The sequence below is a fragment of the Seriola lalandi genome, unplaced genomic scaffold (genome assembly GCF_002814215.2).
Source record: "Seriola lalandi dorsalis isolate HSWRI2012SDOR001 ecotype SW California unplaced genomic scaffold, Sedor1 jcf7180002054565, whole genome shotgun sequence".
Taxonomy (NCBI): domain Eukaryota; kingdom Metazoa; phylum Chordata; class Actinopteri; order Carangiformes; family Carangidae; genus Seriola; species Seriola lalandi.
In genome coordinates this window covers 1,214,779-1,237,064 of record NW_019525118.1, presented here as the reverse complement: position 1 = coordinate 1,237,064, position 22,286 = coordinate 1,214,779, and the positions used below count along the sequence as shown (strand labels likewise).

Here is a 22,286-nt window from a genome sequence, read left to right as displayed (position 1 = left end):
GTATTGTATATACTGTTTATATGTTGTTGTTTGTTATCGCTGCAACGTGACCTGAACACGTCTGCGGTCCTGACTGTTGTTTTACACTTTATGTTAAATTAAATATTTCCTTTCCTATGAGTGCAACTAAAACAGTCCTGCAACGACTCGGTGATACTGCTCAGTTTTTATTGAATTTGTTGAGGTGTTGATTCAACTGTATGATGAATTCGGAGGCTGCAGTCCAGCATTATACAGAGACGTGTTTCTGTTAGAATAAATAATAATAATACTTCCTCTGAAACAGTTTCATATATACTGTATATGTTTATATATATATATAGATACAGAAAATGATTGTTAAACTCTCTCTAAATAAAATTACTTTAGAAGAAAAACTTAATCCCGCCTCTGACGGTGAGAAAGGTTTGTTCTTTCCTCCGCCCTGGCGATCGACACCAGCAGCATCGACCAGATGTCGCTCAGAAACACATCGGTGAATTATTCATACAGAATTAGTTCTGTGTGTGTGTGTGTGTGTGTGTGTGTTTCTGATGTGTTTGTTCTCCATCTGTTCGCGCGCAGTCGGAAAGACACTTTATCATGTTTCCACACTGCAAAATCACCAGTGTTTAAATCAACACTGTGAGATTTGACCTGCTGCTCCCACGTTTGTTTTGTCCAGTAACACTCTTTATTGGAGCAGATCTGATTTGCTCAGTGTGTTTTGTTTGACTCTGGTGGATGAGCAGAGTATGAGACTCAAAGACTGTTCGCCTGTTTCTGTGTCTTGAATAAACCAAAGACGAGTAGCTGGTGAAAAGCCGGCTGTTACTTCGGTATGAAGCGCAGAAAATGTTAAATACCTTCTTACAAAATCATGCGTCATTAACTTATTAAAGAACATTACAGGAGCTTGAAAAGAAAAGGTCCACTTAGTAGCTTTTTTCAGACCTTTCAACCTCATACCACAGTCTTCATCAGCGGATGGAGTTAAGGTCTGTTGGTATCCGATCTCAGTAGCTGCTTATAAACTAATTTTCTTTTGTAGTTTTTTAACTTCTCAAAGCATCTGCTCCTGGACAGGTTCACTAAAGCTGCTTCTATATTTGTTTTCACTATTTTAGGTCTGTTTCTTCCTCCTCCTCCTCCTCCTCCTCCTCCTCCTCCTCCTCCATGCTGTGCTGTGTTCTAGCTCTGATTAGTCCATTAGTCTCAGAGAGGAGTCCAGTTTATCATCGGTGAACAAGCCATCGCTCCTGCTTCTTTGAATGATCCATCACTGTTGTTAGACGCTTCATTTGAAAAACATAAGATTAATTGCAGCAGCAGCTCTTCCTCATTACAGCAGCAGAAGAGGAGAAAGGAGAAAGGAGAAGGGCAGTGGTCGCAGTACGCAACTTGTATAATATGTCGGGTATGAAAGAGAACGTGATAAGGAGTCATCGGGTGAACGCAGGGACTGCTTCTTGATTCATCTCGACTTTGGAGAAGGAAGAGTCTGATTCAACAAGGAAACTGACAAAACTGAGAGAAAACTGAGCCACAACAACTCCGATGTTTGACGAAGCTACAGCCAAAACTGTCAAGGTGAGTGAATAAGAAAAGTAATCCGTCAAGAAATATTTTTACTGTAGAGTTTAGCTTCACTTATTGTGTGTCTCCAGCCGTATTATATTTTTCAATCGTTGAGTTTGTAGAAATCACAGCAACAATATGCAACCATAACAATACTAAAAAAATAAACCTTCCTTAATGAAGAAACAAGCCCTTAGAATAAATATTATGGGCCCAGGTGGGGAAGAAAATATTCCCTGTGCTCCTCAGTAAATTAACTCATTGTTCAGGACAGAGTTTTAACCATCAGGACATTGCAGGATCTGGTTTATAACAGACACGAATAGCCAGAGGAGAATACTAGTAACTGTAGCTGACATTACAACATTTATTTACCATTTACACAAATCAAGTCATATTGTCACAAGCTGCTCTGCATGTGGAAAACTCAAGAGATGCACTTTAAAATACAAGAACTCTTAAATTAAAACCACTGACTGGAACAGATATACATTAAAGGAGCTGTTTTTGCTATCGCTACATAGCTAACGTTAGCATTAACAGCTGCTTGCTTACCAGTCTTGCTGAGAGCTTCAGCCATTGTTACGTTTACGAGACAAGAGGTTATAAAATGCAGCACTACTTCTTCAGAGCAGCCTGGACACTACAGTGACTCGGTATCGGAAAGTGATGAGATGGTTAGGTGGTTAGCATGCTAACTTAACATCTTTTCTGGACTCATAAGCAAACAACTGTCAATGCTAAAGTTAGCTTTGTAGCAATAGCAAAACTTGGCGCCAATGACATCTGGGAACCACGTGACTAAAAATACCAAACATTCTCTGTTATATCATTGTAAATCTTCTATTTTGACCTTTGTGCTATTGATTGGACAAAATAAGAAATTCAAAGAAGTAATTTTTCACAATTTCTAATATCGTAAAAAGGACATAAAAGAAAAATAATTGACACATAAACTCATAATAAAAAAATGTGCATGTCTAATGCAGGCGGAAGAGATGTGTGCATGTCTGAATTATAGGGCTATACTTGATAATCCAATCATTTGTATTAATTTTCATGCTTATGAACCCCTTTTAAATAAAACAGGATGAACTGTTGCTCAGAGAGAATAAATGAACTGCTCGGAAAAGTTGTCGGTTTTTAATCAGGATGCTGAGAGGAAGAAATAAACTTGTCTGCTGCTGTCTATAAGATGGATGCTGCTGTCCACACTTTTCTCCCTCTTTACTCTCTACAGCTCTCTCCTCTGCCTGTGTGTGTGTGTGTGTGTGTGTGTGTGTGTGTGTGTGTGTGTGTGTGTCCTCCTTGTCTTTATCCGGAGCATTTGGTTGAGCCAGCCGAGCGTTGCCGCCGTCAGCAGTTCACTGCCTCTCCAGAAAGAAAAGTCCTGACTCCTGCACTTCTAGTTAAAGCAGTAATCTGCGTCCTCGCTGCTTATTCCCACAGGTCGAAACCACAAATTAGAACCTGAACATCTTGTATTGTTGTCCGTGATAAACTCTCTGAGTCGGGGTGGGAACCTGCAGCTGTAGCTTTTATTTATCCAGGGAAGGTTTGCTGAACACACACACACACACACACACACACACACACACACACACACACACGCTGCTGTCGGTACAGTTTATCCAAGGTTTTACGTCTCCTCTTTACCTGCATTTTTCCAGACCGACCTCCAAGCTCTACTTCAGCTCTTGTTCCGTCACACTCTCGCCGTTTAGGACACTGACACCTGGAAGCTGCTCGATACAACGGCAGCTCTCCATCCACCTCCACCCATGATGATATGCACATTATCATGTCATTAAAAAACAACATACAAACATAATAGAACTGGGGTGACTTTCTAACTCAGAATGAAACCCTGGAGTTTCAGACCTGTCAGGAGGTGCACTGAGGCGACGCCACAGTAATGGCGGCTACTAGTGAAAATCTGTGGCTACACCACAAATCCTGAACATGCAACTACAAATCAAACTGTACATTCATCTACATTAATGTTATTTTCAATTATTTATCCTCCTCTCTCTCTTCTTCGCTTTCTCAGTATTCTTCTTCTTCCTCTTTCGTTTTCTTATGGGTGTCGAAAGTGACCAATCAAAGGAGCGGAGACATCAGCATTCCACGTCACTGCACTTTCCTGTCATAATTACTACAACTACTAGATGTCGCCTAGCAACCAAACATAACAAAACGTGTTTGAAAGCTCTGAAAGATAGTAAGTGGATCTTTGAGTTTAAATTATTCTGTTATATAGAAAATAGCTTTGAGCTTTGAAGCTCAAAGGGACAAGAGTTTGATTAAAGTAACATCATAAATAGAAAAACCTTTGAGATTTCTTTGAATTTTGCAGTTTTCTTTAGGGTCAGGGGTTTTTATAATGTCGCCAGTGAATCTGTACGAAAAGAAAGGTAATATAAAGTGAGAGGCACACCTGTGGCTAATTATCCAAAATGCCCTCACTTGTTGCATATTCAATGTCTGCAAGAACGTATCCCGTACGGAGTCTTTCAGGTGTTAGATTTACCATCGCTTAGACAGATATCAGGGAAAAACTGATTATTTCACAGTGAATCCTGCAGACGTCAATCAGTTTATAAAATTTAAACTTTAATTTTCTGGAGCTCGTCTTACAGACAGACAGGAGAGGAGACAGAGGAGAGCAGCAGTTTACTTTCTCAGTTCGAACTCCGTCTCTGCATCTTTGAACATGGTGATTCACCTCAGATCCCATTTCAACAAAATCGATCATTTTAATCTGGAGACAGCAATTAAATCTTCGACGAGTAATTGCCTCACGAGGCCTGTGTGAAATTTAGACGAGGCCGTTCTGGTTTGAGCTCCGTGTACTCTGTATCTCATGAACAGGGTAATCAATTTTCTAAATAGCTATTAAAGCAGATAAAGTAGGCGATGAAATTCAACCAACCAATATTCTCTCTCAGTTTTAATGGTGTGATGCTGCACACATGCATTCACACACAAATAATGAGACTTGAATTTACTGAAAGACGAGCTCGAAGCTCTTTAAAAACACCTGATGATTCGTGTTGTATCAAGACATGACACAAATCAGAGATGCAAAATCGTTTTTATTTGTAGCCTATGGATATTTGGATGGATATTTGTCAACATAAGTCTTATTCTAATATTTTTGTTTATTATGACTATTGGTCGTGGTAACATTTTACTTACCAGCTGCACTGAAGACATTTTGTAAATGACATTAAACATAGAATAACCTGCAGTCGGACTCAGAGAGAAGCGTCTGAGATTATTTCTATTAAACTGAACATATCACATATCGAACCAATAAGATAATAATCTCATTGTTGACAAGTTCAGAAAATAGAAAAATATGAAGTGTTTGTTTCAGACTGTAATCCTTCCTCTAAACGCCGAGTTCCTTTCACATCAGTGTTCTCAGCCTCAGCATTTTGGTTGTGTTGAGAGAAAGCACATTTAGTCAGCTACCAGGAAATCAGAGAGAGGGAGGGAGAGAGGGAGGGAGTGTGACTGGCCATCAAAGAATCTCATCTCAATAAAACTCCAAAAATCAATCCAGAAGCCTCCGGTCAATGCAGCGCACCAATTATCCAGAACGACGGAAGTGCCCTTTAACAGATTCAGAGACTTATTCGTTTTGACTGAAGCAAATGGACGGGTGGGTCTGATTATCTGCACACAGCTGCTCTTCCTTAACACACACACACACACACACACACACACACACACACACACACACACACGAATAAACACACAAATGCCACATCATTGATACACATGCAACTGCACACACACACACACACCTTGTCTGAAAGCATTAGTATGTGAATGGATTGATCAGCATGCCTGAGCACATCTGAGTGCTCCTCCTGATGAAAGAGAGGAGGATCACCTTGGGAAAAGCTGCTGTTCAATGAATGAGAGTATTGATCAATGTGAAAGCTGATTGAAGCTGCGAGCTCAAATCTGACACTGTGTCACCTCCTCTATGTTGAACATGTTAACCACATTAAGAGGAAATAAATATGGAGAGGCTGTTAACATGCAGCAGTTCCCAAAAAGCATCTTCTCCGTGGACTCAGAGTCAAAGACGAACATCTCAGACAATGTCAGTTAGATTTTTTTATTTTAAATAATTACGTTTTTAAATTTACAAATTTTAAAAAGCAACACTTGTAATTAAATTATTTAATTTTTTTTGTCCATAAACATAAATGTCCCATGATTCCTTGTGTGGATTACGGGGGACAACTCCTGGTTACTACTTCAAGTGCGTCAGTGTCTGTGAGAGTTACAGGTGTCTTTCCTTTCCTTAAAACATTGTGGGTTGTTTCTTTAACTTTAGGCTTGATCATACTGTAGGTTGTGCTCCTTTAACATAATTTAATTCCCAAAAGCTCTAAAATAAGGACTAAAGTGAATAAATATAAACAGAACTCACGCAAAGGTATCATGGGGCAAAGAATAACGAGGATAGTGCACCTGAAATCTTAACATGACCAGGTATAAATGCTTCTCAGAACTAGATCGAGTGTAAGTGTATACAAGTGTATTTTTTAGGGGTTGCTGAATATTTCCTGAAGTCTGACATTAAATTTCACTATTTCTTGTTTAAGGCCACTTATTCCAACTTTCCTTATTGTGTGAAAAGTTACACGAGGACGTCACATGAGGTGAAGAGACGTCGGTCTGACTCTCCTGCAGCTGATATTCATCAACGGTGAAATATGAGGTTATTACAGATGTGTCCTCCCTCTCTACCATGTACCGACCCGACAGTTTCTTAAAAGCAACAGAGGATTGGATCTATTATTTGGACTTTGCATAAACCAGTACACATATTTAATGCTGTTCTCTACCCACTGAGCTTTAAAGCCACATCAAAACGCCAAAACAACAGCGATTTATAGGCTCGCGGTAAATTGAACGATGCGGCTGCTCCATGTAGATCAGACCATTAAAAGTCAAATCAGATAGACCTTCCTGCTTACTCAATGAGACGGGCAGATGAAGGAGACCCCTCAGGCAGCTATATTTGATTTATCCTCCCATGATGCTCGCTGGCAATCACATCCATGGATATTGACCGACCTCTTCACAATGTCTCGGCTACAATAAATAACAGCTGCGATCAGCAGGGAGACCGATGGGAGGACACGCTCAAGGGCCATCCAACTGCACCAGGCCGGGACGCCGGACTCAAAACCAGGTGCTTGACTCGACTGATTTGCATCTCAGCTTCGGGATGATCCCTCAACAAGCTCACATTATTTTAATTATTTATGTAAGCTGATGTACGATGCCAGATTTACACCTAAAATCACATCAAAATGATCAGAATACTGAATGTCAAATCGCCCTCTCGCCGGGAGGGATTCGTGAATTTCAAACTGATGTTAAGAAACTAAATGTGTAGCTCGACTCATGCAGAAGTTTGAGCACAGTTTTTATATTCTCTCTCTACAGCCAGGTTAGTTCGGTCCACTGGACCACATGACACCAGGACTAATCACTGGCTCCCGCTCCATGTCCCTGGAGTTCGTACTGAGCTTTGAGGATCTTCTGCTTTTGGCTTCTCTGCACCTGAACTCACCACAAAACACATGAGAAATGAATGTGTTGGTACCTCTCGGTCATTTTAGATTCTTAATCTCTGACTTTTAATCTGTTTCTTTTAATTGATTTTTGTCATTATATTATTTATATCTTTGTTTTAATTGATGTTCTTTTTTAACTGGTATTTTTTATCCACTCCTCCATTTGAATCGAACACAGAGCTGGGCTGCAAAATCCCCAGATTTTGGGGAATGATGCAATGAAAGTATTTGATGATAGTCAACTGTTTATATAAAAAAAATATTCCCTAAGAAATAAACAACCTGTGGTTCATTTCATGCAGTGACTAATACAGGTGAGTCAGCAGAGAGGCGACACTCCACAGGAAGGTTTTGGGGCTTTTTGGTTTTCTTGGACGCCTCAGCTCTCATGTGGAGTTGAACTAAATTAAAATAAAGTAGGGGCAGTGGGACATCAAGGCTATGAAAGGAAACCAAGAGGCGAACACATCCTGCGGCCTGCTGGTCCGACGCTGGGGGGGGGGCGACCAGCTGCCACCGGCCCAGACCCAAGGCCTTAAATCTGGGCTCTGCTGTGTATTTATGACACGACGGAGGAAGATGAAGAGAGGAGAAACTGCTTCGACACGTCCGCTGTCACCTGGAGGTTGTTTTAGGGTTTGATGGATAGATCATATTTATGCAGAGGGCCAATAGTTTGTACCAATATTCAATAACTTTCAATAACAGTCTTTGATATATTTAATATTCATTTCAGGTTTAAAATAAACACTAACTCCAGGTGTTCCTCCATACAAATGTATAAATATATGCAAAATGATGACACTAAATCATTTTACCCTCCACTCTTGGTCATTGGTTCATTTTCTGTAGCAGCAGTAAAGAAAGAACCCTCCATTATAACAGCGGTGAGCAGTAATTAATATTTAATAACAAGCCAACATCAATCTGTTTTTGTGCAGAAGTGGGAGTGTTCTCCGGATGCAAATGTGTGTGAATGAAAGGCTGCAGAGCTTTTCTGTGTACATACAGTAATATTGGGTTAGTGTATGTTTATTTCATCTACCCTCCTTTTATTATCTAATACATACACACCCACGCTGCAGGCACGCATGGACGGTTCAAGGTCCAGAGTAATTAAATGAGTGTTTCCTGCTCAGACTCTCTGCCGAGTCCTTCAGCATGAAAACAGCCTGAGCTTTCCTCTGCAGCTCTGCTGAAAAACCGTTGTTGTTTTATCATCGCTTGAGCATTAAAGACTGCAACCTGTTCACATATTTGATAAGCATTAACATTGACATATGTGATTGATACTGATATCAGGTATCAGCTCGTCAGGTTCTCACAGACCACAGTGAAAAACCTGACCTCCAACCTCCAACTGAAACACAACTCGCAGAATTTCTTGACTTGATTTTGTCAAATATCAAATGTAGTAATTCAGCAATCATGGATCGAGACAGACAAGAGCTACAAAGAGACCAGTTTTAATATCAAAAACAATGCATATTTTACATAAAAACAATATATTACAGCACAGGGAGTTGTGTTTTTATCTGTGTATAAAAACAGGGGAATGAAGCTGGTTGTTAAAGGAAGGTTAGGACAGCTGCACCATCTGCTGGTGGCTCAAGGTTACTGCTGCTTTAGGAGACTGAGCAGCAGCATCCTCTGGGCTGTACAGAAAATGTTTGTTCCCTTGTGATGCCTCCTTCACTTTGCTCAACTTCTTATGGTCGCTAAGACACGAGAGAGCAAACTACTTTGTACAGGTACAAACTTGTCTCAGGAGTCGTTGGGGAGGCCGAACAGTTTGACGGTGCCCGCCTCTCTGTTGTTGTCGTACTTGCCCTCCTTGTCGTCGCAGGCGTAGGCCAGCAGCGGCCTCTTTGGGTGCCAGGCGACAGTAAATGTTGGAGAGTCACACTGAACCTCCCACAGCTTCTCTCCTACAAACAGACGACACGTGAAGAAGTGAAAAGTGCGTCAAATTATTTAAGAGCAAACACAAAATCTGCGATCATTTAAAATTGGCACAGTTAAAAAGGCAGCAATCAATAAAAAGTACTGATGTTGATCTCTACTCGCGGTCTAAGTCTGCAATCAATTTCCAGAACCTTTCAATAACTTTCAAGGTCTTTTTGTGAAATTACAGGGCACAAGTGGGACCTGTTAAGTGTTGTTGCACAGACCTGGAGCTTAATTTGAGCAGCATATTTAACTAGAAAGTAAAAATCTCTAGACATTTAAGACCTGTGAAAGCCTTTCTACAATTTTAAGGTTGTTGTTAACAAACAAAGAGGTCGCTGCACTGACCTGTTTCCACCTCAGCGATGTCTATGAAGTGATCCTCGGAGGCCGAAGCCAACATCTTGCCGTCATGGCTGAAACTCAGAGTTCTCACCGGCCAGTCTAACCTGCAATAACAACATAATAACCTTTTCATATCTATTTATCAATAAATAGAAAATTCCAAAAAAGACAAGAATATTGTTTAATGTGTATTTCTATTTATACATGAAGCACAACAACAACAACACACACACACACACACACACACACACACACACACACACACACACACACACACTGACCTGGAGAAGCAGCGGACACACACCAGCTCCTCCACATCCCACAGGCTGACCAGGGCGTCTGCACTTCCTGTGGCAAAGTATTTTCCTGTGGGGTCGAACTTGATGCAGATGCAGTTGGACGGGTGAGCGTTGATGGACTGGATGGGCTTCAGCTCTGGATAACTGCAAATCAACCAAACAGTTTATTTCAGGTCTGATAACATCACAGCAGCAGAGATTTAACACTTACAGGATCTTCACACCAGGTGTTTTTATTGGAGACGTTTAATGTAACTGCCTTTTAACTCATGAGGAAAAAAGTGCCATTTACAGGTGCTCAGAAAGGTGTTATTATGGTGTTAAATGAAACTAGAATTGTAAGTGAATAAGACAAACTGTAGATGACCCAAGAATCATGAGAGAAAAGCTCTGTTTACCTGGGAGGCTTTTTCCTTTGGTAGCCATGATGTTGCGTTGAGACGAGTCAGAAATTAAAAAATGTGAAAATAAAAACCTCAACGCAAAGTTTTTGGTAGAAGTCGCAGCCCCTCGTTTGAAAAGCTGAGCAGAATAAATGAAGTCTGCTGTCTCACATAAGTATGAAACTTATATTAGTTTATATTGCTTTAATATTAAACTAAATAAAACAGCAGCAGAGGGAACATGATGCTGACAGTTAGACAAGAGGAGGAACAGTTTGTTTCAATTTTTAAAACGCAGGCTACACCTGTCAAACAAAACAAAAGCACACTGCAGTTGAACAGTGGTCATTTTACAGGTGAGCACAAAGATCTTTTCTCAGAGACGCACAACAAACGGAGCTGCTCCACTGTCTGTGGATACCTTCATAATTCAGCGCAATCCAGCGTGCAGAGTAAGTGCAACCCCTCAAACCAGCAGGATGACCCAATAAATGAGCTGCCTGAGAGTCATGTGACGTGGCTGACTGAGGCCTCACTGTACGAAGGTTTCTTTATATATCGTATCCTGCAATACCTCAAAGAAACCAGAACCAGCCTTGTGTGTCACGGTCAGATTCTTCTACCGACTTCACTGCTTAAAAACTACAAATCAAACACCAACAAGAAACCAGTATCTACCATCACACCATCAGCAGACAGTGGCAGCTGGCAGGTGTCGGTGTCGGTGTGTGAAAACTGACTGAGAGCACAGTTCTCACACAGCTTTTGTAGAATAAGTAAAAGAGCTTTTGTTTCTTGTCGAATCTCACTTTCACAGTTAAGTTTCTGTTGAGTTCTTACCTCAGAATATTGATGCAGCCGTTGCCGTTTGTGAGGAAGAACATGTCGTTGTCGTTGTTCCAGGAGATCTCGTTCACCTCGAACTTGAACTGTTCCTCCGCCTTGGAGCGATGAGTCTTGGCGTCGATGAAGGTCACCACGTCATCTTTGTTGCCAACAGCGATAGTCTGACCATCAGGGCTCCAACAGATGTTGATGTTTTCTCCTAAAAATCATTAGAGATTTTTTTTAATTACATTTTTGATCGTTCTTAGTTATTTTCCTCCCTCACACAATAATGAAATGTTTCTTCATCAGCCACCTGTCTTAAAAATCTGTTGTTGTTGTTGTTGCTGTGTTATGCATTATGTATACACCAGCAAACAATAATAAAATAAATAAAAATAAAATCTCTACAAGCGGTTTTAACTTTAAATGCCCTAACACACTCCCTAAATTAAATGACAGGCTTTGCAGTATATATTTTCCTTTTTTTTCCCACATGGTCGGAGAAAAATGGAGCAGCTGGGAGGAAGCAGGGCGTCTGGTGGGTTCTCTCAGTAGTAGGAGGTGTAACTCAGGATGTGTTACTGTGAAGACAAGCGTCTGGAGTCCTGCTGTTAAGCTCGTGGCTGAATCACATCCGCAGAAGTTCACACATATTATTGCTGTTTACATGTCTACCTTCATGGTAATCAAACCTCATATCTTGCTCCACTTTGACCAACTTCATCCAGTTTGAAAAGAGCAAAACAGACAACGAATAGTCTTTGTGTGTTTTACTTAGACGCGCTGCTCCATCTATATTTCGATTTGTATTATTTTCTTTACATAAAAATGAAAAAAATTGCTAATGGTATAAAATTTTGATGATTAAGTCTCACCTTTTGTATTGACGGTGGCAATGCATTTGGTGGTGCGGACGTCCCATATGCGGATGGTCTTGTCTCCAGATGCTGTGACGAACAGATCAGGGTTGGTCGGATGCCAGCAGAGCTGATCTACACTGTCACCATGACCTCTGTAGTTGTTCTCTTTCACCTGTGGAGAGAGACAAAGTCAGACTTAACAGGTGCATCGGCCCAGTTACAATGAGCCTCTCTGCAATAAACCCTTACAAGATAAGTAACACATGTGTACGATCATGATACTGTACAAAGACCACATTAAATATAAATAATAATAATAACTGAGCTACACACTGGTTGTTTCCATTTTTTATTAATCATATGCCAATTTATATAAGTAAAAGACTTAAGCTAATTTAGGACGAAGAGAAGCTAATATTTTTCATTACGCCTCGTGTTTCTTAAGGCTTCAAGAAATTTGAGATGCGAGCAGATATTTAAGGCAACATAATTCTGCTTTGAATGTTGTTCACATTGCCTTTCACTCTGTGTATTTCCTAAATATTCAAACACTGTCTTCAGACTTTCATTAGCGAGACTGTGAGCTAAGACTGAGAGCTAACGTTAAAAATGTGAACTTTTCTCAAAGGAATCTGGCTTAGTATTTTACATAATTAAAGCAATGGGGAATTCGTGGCTATGACAAGCGTTAATTTATAAACCCAGTAGTGTGCTGTAGAGGATTATCTACAAGGATGTGACATATTACAGACGATCGAAAAATAGTTTTGTTTGTCACAGTTCACTAGCATTAGCCCTGCACGCCCATTCATTCACTGAAAAGACGCTAACGCTAGCATGCTAGTCGGGAGCTGCACAGCGACTCACCAAACGGTCCTTTTCGAGAACAAAAACGCTGGCTGTTTTGTCAAAAGACCCAGAGGCGAGTCTCCTGCCATCACAACTCCACGCCACCGAGTGGACCTTCGCGGTGTGAGCCGGGAATTCTCGACTTTTGCTGTTATTTTTGAAGCTCTCTTGCATTTCTTGGTAGTACTGCGACGCCATCTTGAAACCCTACGTAATAACTTAGCGGCGGCAGGAAACCGGCGGTGTGTCACTATACCGCCACCTTGTGTTTAGGAGTACGAACGAAAGCTCTACTTGTTAATTCTGTTTGCTTGATAAAGTCAATTACATTTCTTCAAAACAAGAAAATTAAGGCTGTTTTTTTTACGAATTTATATTCCACAAAGTCCCAAATTTGGCTAGAAAATGTTTCAGAGTTGATAGGAAAATAATTACAGCAGTTAGTCCCGACCAAGTGATTTGATTGGACGAGAGGCATTCCACGAGTGCTGATGTAGAGTACTGGGACTTTTCACTACATGTGTCCCTCCGCGTTACAGGTGTTCTGTTAACAGTTAATTAGCGTTACATTAACGGTCGTTACCTACAGGGGCCAGACATTGTAAACAACATTGTAAACGTTGAATGTAATTGTGTCACTGCTGCCACATAAAAAGAGGCAAAGATTTTTCTGATGTTACTATTTTGAATTTACATGACGTGGGTGGGGAATGAATTTGGCATTTAACAGCATTACTAATCTAATAGATTTAATGTTTAAATGACAAATAAATCCAGACCAGTATGTGATTCTGTAAGTATCAAGTCAATGTCTTCACTTCTCTGAACTGAATATTATGCCAACAGAAGAACTTATTATTATTATTATCATTATTATTATTATAACAGATCTTCTGCCTTTCTGAGGGCAGCTCTGAATTTGTTGGTCTCCACTATCTTCTTTGTGTGCTCCTTCCTTTTCAAAAGTGTAGCCCTCATCCTGCATCTCGCTCCAAATAAAGACAAACACTGCTTGTTTTATTTTGAATTGCAATTTATTTCAAGTGATGCTAAAATGAAAATCCATGTTTTAAAAAACTTTTAACACTCCATTTATATCCCAAACACACACAATATCTATAGTCACCCAAACTCTGCCAGATACAGTAAATCCCTTTGTTAAATAGCCACTTGGTTGACAACTATGCAAAGACCCAAAACGTAACCCAGCTGCAGGACAACTCTACAGCCGTCTGAAGGCCTGTGCAAGGCCTCGATATGCATAATATTCACACCTGTGACTGTTTAATAGCTCTGACGGGTTGTTTTATGTGCAGCCTAACAGTTCATTACCTCCTTAACATCCGGTCCTTTGCATTAGAATAAAATACACGGAGGGGACAGAACAAAATGCACTTTTATATGTGTGTTTTAAGAAAGAATGACAAGGTGTGAAACCATCATACAAATGTGCCTTATGTAATTGCATACTCTTCAAAATTGTTCTTAAATGTGTCAGGAAAAGCTATATATAGACAGCAGGCCCCTACAAAATAAAAGTCAAGGAATGCACGGTGAAATGTGTAAATGTGAGCGTGTTGACCGAGTACAGAAACAATGAGGGCGTCTCAGAAGAGGTGCATACAGGACTCCGGCCTCAGTGCTGATTCAGTGGAGGAAGGCATGTGGAAGACATCTTATCTCTGGTGGAGGGACTATGACGATATCTCATGAGTTTTAACACCACAAAATGTTAATTCTGGACGTATAGGTTTAGAGGCAGGTGTCTGTGGAGAGGTAGACAAAGTACACAAGCACCCCAGTCTTCCAAAACTGTTCTAACCATTTGCTTATTTCACCATTTGAAAAAAAAAAAATGGCTCGTCTGTTTCTCCCATGTGTTTTATTATCAAGGCGGGTTTGTCCCACGGACCCTGAGAACATTTCTGTTAGCTGTGATTTAGTTGGAGCTGTGCTGCTAAGTGGGTTTCCATCCAAATGTAGCATGAATTAAATGAAGAAATGTGCATTTCCATCCACTGCTGATATGCAAGTATTAAAGTTAATGAAGATAAACAGCAGGTGGTGCGATCTTTCCCAGTCAGATGATACTAAACCATTGCATACCTTCTACGCTAACTTCTCCAGCTCAGCCCAGCATAAAAACACTTTTACAGTTTCAAGATTTTCTTTGAATTTCTTTCTTTTTATGCTCAAATTAAAAAACAGGATGGAAACCCACCTACGGTCTTTGTTGTTGTTGTTGTTGTTGTTGTTGTTGTTGGAGAAACCTCTTGTTCTATTCCTCTAAAAACCTCACATTCATGTTCCCTGTTTGTCCGACTTCCACACCAAAGCCTTACACTGACACTGACACACTGATAGTCGACACGCTGAAACCTGAACAGGAGCCTCAGCAGCTGAAGAGGAAGAAAGGAACCGTGTCTTCCCACATGCAGAGCTTTCTGGACTTTCTGTTGTTTTGTTTTTGTTTTTTAAACCCTGGTTGTAAAAGTTGTTCCTGGTTGTTTTCACTCAGCCTCCCTCCGTTTAGACTCAGGAAGAGGTTGGATTAAAACAGAACGTGATCCTCTAAATACCTGGATACTACAGTCAGGGCTGCACAATGAACACTTCACTCACATACAGACTGAGGGGGGCGACAAAAAAGAATCTCATCTCCAGGTCCATTTACTTTGCTTTTTCTGGAGCTTTCAGCCACATCTCATAGCCTTCATTAGTGGATGTAGTTTGCTTAGAAAAACCAAATCAAGTGGAACCTGTGATACGTTTTTTTGCCAATCAGTCTAACTGGGGAAACTTATTGATATATCAATGATCCACTTTGATCCAGAGCAAAATGATGACACGACTGATACGGCTTGATCGCCATGTAATTTGGTGTCCTTGTTTTCGTGGTCCCCATAGAATGAATCCTAAAGATTTTTGGTGACCTCCTGACCTTTCCTCTAGCGCCACCATCAGGCCAAACTTTCCACTTTTACATATTAAATATTACCAGTTATATACCTGCCCCCAGTTGACTTTAATAACACTATGATCTTTCCGCTAGCGCCACCCTCAGGATAAATTTAACATTTTTTTTGCTCCACCACTGGAAAAATCATCAGCATGTTTCTTCCATGATTTGCTGGGTGTAAGAACATGGGATTAGTCTTTAGTTTCCATGCTGATCACTAATCCAAACACCCCAGAGACAGGGAGGAAACCATGCATGATTTAAAATCAACCAATGACAAAAATATCACCATTAAACAACATGCAATTTGTCTTAATTTAGAAATTCTCATTTGTTTTTGCATTGTATTGCAGCTGATGAAGCTGTTGATTATATATAAATAAATTGTGCAGCCCTCACGACGACTAGGAGTAAAGAACAGGTGGAGGAGAAGCAGAAGAAGTTGTAGAGTACATTACAGTGCATTCCTTCTGATGACACAAAGTCATACTGAACAGATCCTTTGTGCATCAAATAGAAAAAAAAAAAACAAAAAAACATCAACCTAAAACTTTGCAGTCATTGTACAAGTCGAAGTGTTTGAAGAAAAACCGAGGCTCTGTGCAAAAAAAGTGCCGCTTCCCTCAAACGGTTCAGTCAGTCTGTCGTCAAGGATCCGCAGGTTCGTATCGAGAAAAGACGTGACGTTCAGCAGGTTGATAAACGCTCCGGTTACTGGAGAACAACGTAGAACATCAGCCACTGTAGAAAGCTCCACGCCGACTGCTCTGTTACGGGACATTTAGCTGTTTATCACTATCAACTTTATTGAACTGTAGAAATAAGCAGCTGAAATCATCATTTTGTGTATCTCCGAGATTCACCACAAATAACTGTCTGGTTATCGGAGATGATAAAGTCTGGAAACTGAATGAAAGCGTTGCATTAAACCAGTGGTTCTCAGACTTTTGCAGAGGTAAAACTACACAGTGTTTAACTGAAGGGGAAAGGCCACCATTAGAAAACAGGTATGACAAATAAATGTGATGTAAGTTTTCTTGTTTCCTAAACATTGGACTATTAATACTTTGTTTTTCTCTTTATAGAAAAACCTAATTTACAGGCCAGACGGTGTAATGCGCTAATGAGACGTGACGGGCAGCAGCTGCATTTATATGGATACTGAAAACACGAGCATGAAAATACTGAGTGAATTGAAAGAAGCTGTTCAACCTGCAAACTCATGCTGGAGCTGGTTTAGATGGATAAGAGTAACAGTCTGCACGTGTGTTAGTAACTGCTGAGCAACAGTCGCAGTCAGCGTTTGAGAACCTTTCTACAATGGCTGGACGTGTTGGGGTGCGTTCACACCAGGCACACCGTGAACATCGGTTCATCTAAACTCCCTCGTTCACGTGAAGACTCGGTAAATTAGCTACATGTTAGTCACGTGACTTTTCTTTACAGGTTCCACTGCAGTTAGTTTTTAAATGGTTAGTGATAATCAAAAAAAAAAAAGTACAACAAAGTCAATTTTTCCCATTTGGTTTCCGAGGTGTGAACGCACCCCACATCATCTGATCATCATCGATCAATAAAAGCCTGGAACAGATTAGAGAGAGAACCCCCCACCCCCCACCCCCCCGGATCCTCAGAGTCCAGCCTAGCACTCGGGGTCAGCGCCGCCGTTGACCGGCCCGCCGCAGACGGCGGCGCGCGCGTCCTCGCTGGGTTCGCCGTGGTCGACTCCGTTGGATTCGACACACTTCTTCGTCCCATTTCGATCATCCTCGCCGACGCTGTTTGGGGCGGAGACAAAAAACTCTGAGTCTGAGAATCAAAGCAGATGCTGTTCATCTGCAGAACACAGCTTCACTTTACAGACACTTCAGGAACCTGGGAAACTTTGACTTCCTGTCCCTCAGAGTCGTCCATGTCACTTCCTGCTGGCTATTTTTTAAAATTCATACAATCACACAGAGAGGAGAAACTGTGAGCCGTCCTCTCTCCGATCTATCTGCAGCGTCATGTTTCTTTAACAGACTCAAAATATGAAAGCAATGGTTGGAAACTGTATTACTGCCGAACTGCATGTAAACATCTTCTCCAGTTTCCCGCCTTAATCTGATTTCTCTCAGTAACCTTCTTGTGAGTCTGTGAACGCAGCACATGTGGCTGAGGTGGCGTCCAGCTGTTACAGACTGGAGAATTACATAAACATGAAAAATACATTTCGTTATTGACTAAATATTATTGTGTTTCGTTAATTATCACTTTTACTTTACACTAAATGCAGCAGCATATCCTTTAGTATCAGTATAAAATATATATGACGAAATGGAAACATAAGCAACTTTTTTCTATCACACACACACACACACACACAGTCACACGTTGATGATACGTCAGAGGCAATGTGAATTTCCCAATTTGGGATCAATAAAGTCTATCAATCTAATTTGCCCAAGGACACTTCTACATGCGGACTGGAGGAGCCGGGGATCGAACCACCAACCTCCTGAACCAGAACCATCAGATAACTCTGTGAGGTCAGAGGTCATCAGTGACCTACAGAGAAAACTTGACCTCAACGATTAGTTAATTAATCCATTAATTGATTATCAGAAAAAGCTTTTGATCAATATTTAAAAACTTAAAGACGTTTTGAAGGATTTACGGAGTAAACAGTCAATCAATTCATTGGAAAATGAATCAATAATAAAAGTAATCGTTAGCTGCAGCCCTTAGCGTGAGTTAGCTTAGCCGCCCCTCCCCCCGTGTGTGGTGCAGTGACGCTCCACCTGTTGACGCAGCCGTTGCTGACCGGAGACTCTGTCTCCCTCTCAGACAGGGAGCTGCAGGACCTCCTCTCCTGCCAGGAGCCCACTCTGGACTCCCGGCCTGTGTCCGAACTCTTCCTCCTGGCCACGATAGGTCCCGGCCCCGACCCCCGTCTCTCCTGGCCCGCCCTGGACCCCGCGGGGTCGGAGGGCGTGCTCAGCAGCCCCCCCGGTCCCTCTGGATCCTTGCCCGAGTCGCTGCTGGTGCGCCTCCCGTTCAGGCTGTCGGAGGACGAGACGTGGCTCATCTGGCCCTCACGCTCATCTGAGGAAGAAGAAGAAGAAGAAGAAGAAGAAGAAGAAGAAGAAGAAATGTAAAAATGTCTCAATCCTGCTTTTAAATCAGCTTTTGTTTTAGTTGAACAACTGAGGGAAGAAAAATTATTTCCCTTTAACACCCTTAAAGTTTCCTGAAAATGTTCACTTAAGTTTTGCAACATTCACTGAATTAATGGTGATAAATGAAGAAAAATAACTCTTAAGAAATTCCCTTCGCTAAAGAGAAATGAAGCCTTAAGTGTCTTTAGTAGAAAACTCGAGGTGTTTTGTGCAGCCGGCTCATACATTCTTTCATCTTCTGTCCTTTTCAGTTTCAAAGGAAAAATGTCTCAACTTCTTTTAAGTTTTTTTGTATTAACACTTTCATTTCCTTCTTTCATACGCATCACATGTTTATGTTGATGTGCTTCTACACAGTCTGATCTGTTTGACTCCGTCTGCGTTCCTCACACTTTTAAATGAAGCAGCTATTTTCATCAGGAGGTCGATCAATCACGGAAAAGCTGATAAATCCACATCATCAGCAGAAATCTGACCTCATTAAACAGCGTGTGTGTTCATTCTGTGGGGGCAGCGCGCCCTCTTCTGGACACACACACACACACACACACACACACACACACACACACACACGCACACACACACACACAGCCTCCCTCACAGCGTGACATTCGTTGTAAGTGCAGCCACAGCGGGAGTTGAACCTCTGACCTCTGCAGTGTGAACACCACATGTTCTGAAAATCGAGCGACATGAAAATTAACAGCACAGCCTCACATGAACCCGACTGAGCCGAGTCCATCTCTGAATTCACACACACACACACACACACACACACACACACACACACACACACAGCTTTTAACTCGTTTTCACTCTTTCTTTTCTTTGAATGTTTTCTATAAGGAAAATAAATGGAGCTTTGCAGCCAATGTGGTGATAAACTGTGACTCTCCTCCTCAGGTGTGTTTACCTCCGGAGCCGGCCTCTCCCGCCTTGTTGCGCCTGCGTCTCAGGATGACCTCCAGCTCGCTGTCCTTCTTCCCCGGCGGAGACGGCCCGGACTCCTGAGAGCCCCTGCTGGGACTCCTCTTCACCGTCTCCTGGAGGACAGACGCAACCGTCACTGCAGGAGGTTCTTTAATCTATAAAACAAGTCTCCATAATTTCACCAACACTGGTAACTCAACATCACAGACATTAATAACGTAGAAGTCTTGTGACTAACATTGTTTTAAATCATTGCTAATGAATTTTAATCCCTTAACAACAACAACACGTTGAGGAAACTTTCTGGAGTTTCATTTCTGAACGAAGATCGACAGATAAATGTTTATATTTACAGTTTTTTATCAGCTCGTGTTTCTAACTTAGCAGCAAACAGCAGAAACTGTGCTTCCTAACGCTGTGTAGTGTAAACCCATTTTTACCAGGATGCCTTTCAGTTCGTCCATGGCGCTCTCCTGTTGTTTCTCCTCACATATCGGAGGCGGCGGCTGAAAAACAAAACACAAATGATTGTTTGTCTTGTAATTCAGCTGCAGAATCACAAAGCAAACGTGTTTAAGTGATTTGAGTGTGTGTGTGTGTGTGTGTGTGTGTGTGTGTGTGTGTGTGTGTGAGTGTTGGGGGTCAGGGGGGAAGGGAGACGTCTCTTTCTCCCCCGGGGGAGCGACCACGGCGTCACGTCACAAGATTGATGCAAATGTCAATATACTCACTTTTACTGCTGCTCTCTGCGGCGGAGACGGAGAGACATGGAGAGGAGAGAGAGAAGAGAGCAATCAGCCGGAGTGCATCAGACCGTATGAAACATGGCGCCAAGCGACCTGACAGTGTTTACAGACGTGATGTTTACAGACGTGATGTTTACAGGAGGAGGAGGAGGAGTCACAGTGACGCAGGATGATGAAGCTGGAAATATTGATGTTTTTGATGTTTTTTTTTAAAATAATTCTCAGGTCCCAGGAATATCTAAGGACGTCTGTTGACAGGGTGATGTGACCTTTGACCTTTGACCCCTTGCTTTTATTGCATGTAGGGTCAAGAATCATGGCAAAAAAAAAAAAAACCCTGGAAAGTTTATTTTGAAGGATTTATAGAGAGAGAGTTTAAATCTCCCTCTCTGGATGTTTGAGGCTCAGACTGAAACATATGATGACACTGTGTTTGGCCTGATTTCATTCTTCTGATTTCATAACATATAAAATAAATAAAACATTTTTGATAAGGAACCTTTAATGTTTCCTAAAATCAACAAAACGTGTGGAAGATCTCTGGCTGATAAACTACGTGACTGTGTTTTTACAGTTCAACATGAGAGTTTGTTCTTGGATTCATGATCAGAAGAATAAAAGATTACTGATCAATAAAAAACAGACAGGTTTCTCTCTAAACGCTCTCTGTCTCGTCCTCACCTTGCTGTCCTGACTCTTGACGGGCCGCAGGACGACGCCATGTTTGATCCTCTCCATCATCTCATTCACCGCCTTCACCTTCACGTCGTCCACGCCCTCAGCAGCTGGAGAGCGAGAGCGAGAGAGAGAGAGAGAGAGAGAGAGAGAACATAATAACATATAATATCACACCAGGTGATATTATGTTGTCGTGCTGTATATTAAATATTACAAGACAAAGTCAAAACTCATCAAATAACCACAAATGAACTGAATCTAACGACACACTGTAACTATAAACAGGTGTTTCTCACCTGGAGGCTGCTCTGCCTTCACAGCTGCTTTCGAGCCTTTTGAAGATTTCCTCATGATGGCGATCAGAGAGCTGAAGGAGAGACAGACAAACAATTATTTAGCATTATTTATTTATATATTTATTTATTTTTTAACAATGCAGATAGAAATATATGATTACAAGTGTTTTTTTTTGTGAGGTCAAGCACACAAACACAGTCTCTGTATAGAAAATAACACAAATAATAAATTATATAAATAAATATATCAAATATCAATTAAAAAGAACAACCTTCAAATAAATATGAATATTAATTGAAGTAATATAAATAAATAAGAAGTGAAAGAGTAGATAAAGGAAAAAAAGGAATAAATAAATGAATAAGTAAAATAATTTTTAGCAGGGAGGGAGTGAAGCTGGTGGAATAAATGACTATAATATTCATTTTGTAGGAGTGCTGTGATTAATCAGATCCTGATCAGCTGATAATTACTATTAAAAAGACTCAGTAAATGCTCTCAGCTTTTATAAATGTCCTAGCATGTGTTTCTGCTCAGCCTTGATTGTTCCTTCACACACCTGCTTCACTGTCTGATGTAGAAAGTGTTCTATAAATAAATATAAAGAAAAGAGCCTCCAGCAGATAAATCATCTGTTATTGCTCATGTTTTTGGTAAATCAGTCTCTTCTTCCGAGCAGCTGAGTAAAACGATGCCCCGCCCCACTGTTAACAGTGCGTGGCGTTGTAGCTGAGGCGTGTGCGGCGCAGCAACCACAGAACACGCGTGTCACTGCCGTGATGTGGAGCGTGCGCCTGCTCCGCTGCCGCCGTCCTCACCTGAGGGGGTTGCATCTCGACGGGGG

General features: G+C 41.2%; 2 protein-coding genes across 2 annotated transcripts in view; both read right to left on the bottom strand.

The window, feature by feature from the left end:
• Nucleotides 1–8,613: 8,613 nt before the first annotated feature.
• On the bottom strand, nucleotides 8,614–12,878 carry thoc3 (THO complex 3). The gene is made up of 6 exons (XM_023416462.2): nucleotides 12,693–12,878; nucleotides 11,841–11,997; nucleotides 10,978–11,182; nucleotides 9,737–9,898; nucleotides 9,459–9,559; nucleotides 8,614–9,091 (listed from the first exon to the last, which is right to left on the bottom strand). Exons 1-6 carry the CDS (start codon nucleotides 12,870–12,872, stop codon nucleotides 8,928–8,930), a joined length of 969 nt encoding a protein of 322 aa, XP_023272230.1. The 5' UTR covers nucleotides 12,873–12,878; the 3' UTR covers nucleotides 8,614–8,927.
• An 808-nt stretch (nucleotides 12,879–13,686) lies between these two features.
• The window catches only part of shtn3 (shootin 3), a 30,498-nt gene continuing 21,898 nt past the window's right edge, over nucleotides 13,687–22,286 (bottom strand). Inside the window, exons 11-18 of the mRNA XM_087176682.1 lie at nucleotides 22,261–22,284; nucleotides 21,442–21,512; nucleotides 21,149–21,252; nucleotides 20,453–20,467; nucleotides 20,162–20,227; nucleotides 19,705–19,876; nucleotides 18,414–18,717; nucleotides 13,687–17,411 (exon numbers count right to left, since the gene is read on the bottom strand). Coding sequence (XP_087032808.1) covers nucleotides 17,276–17,411; nucleotides 18,414–18,717; nucleotides 19,705–19,876; nucleotides 20,162–20,227; nucleotides 20,453–20,467; nucleotides 21,149–21,252; nucleotides 21,442–21,512; nucleotides 22,261–22,284 — 892 coding nt within the window. The 3' untranslated portion in view covers nucleotides 13,687–17,275. The remainder of the gene's footprint in view (nucleotides 17,412–18,413; nucleotides 18,718–19,704; nucleotides 19,877–20,161; nucleotides 20,228–20,452; nucleotides 20,468–21,148; nucleotides 21,253–21,441; nucleotides 21,513–22,260; nucleotides 22,285–22,286) is intronic.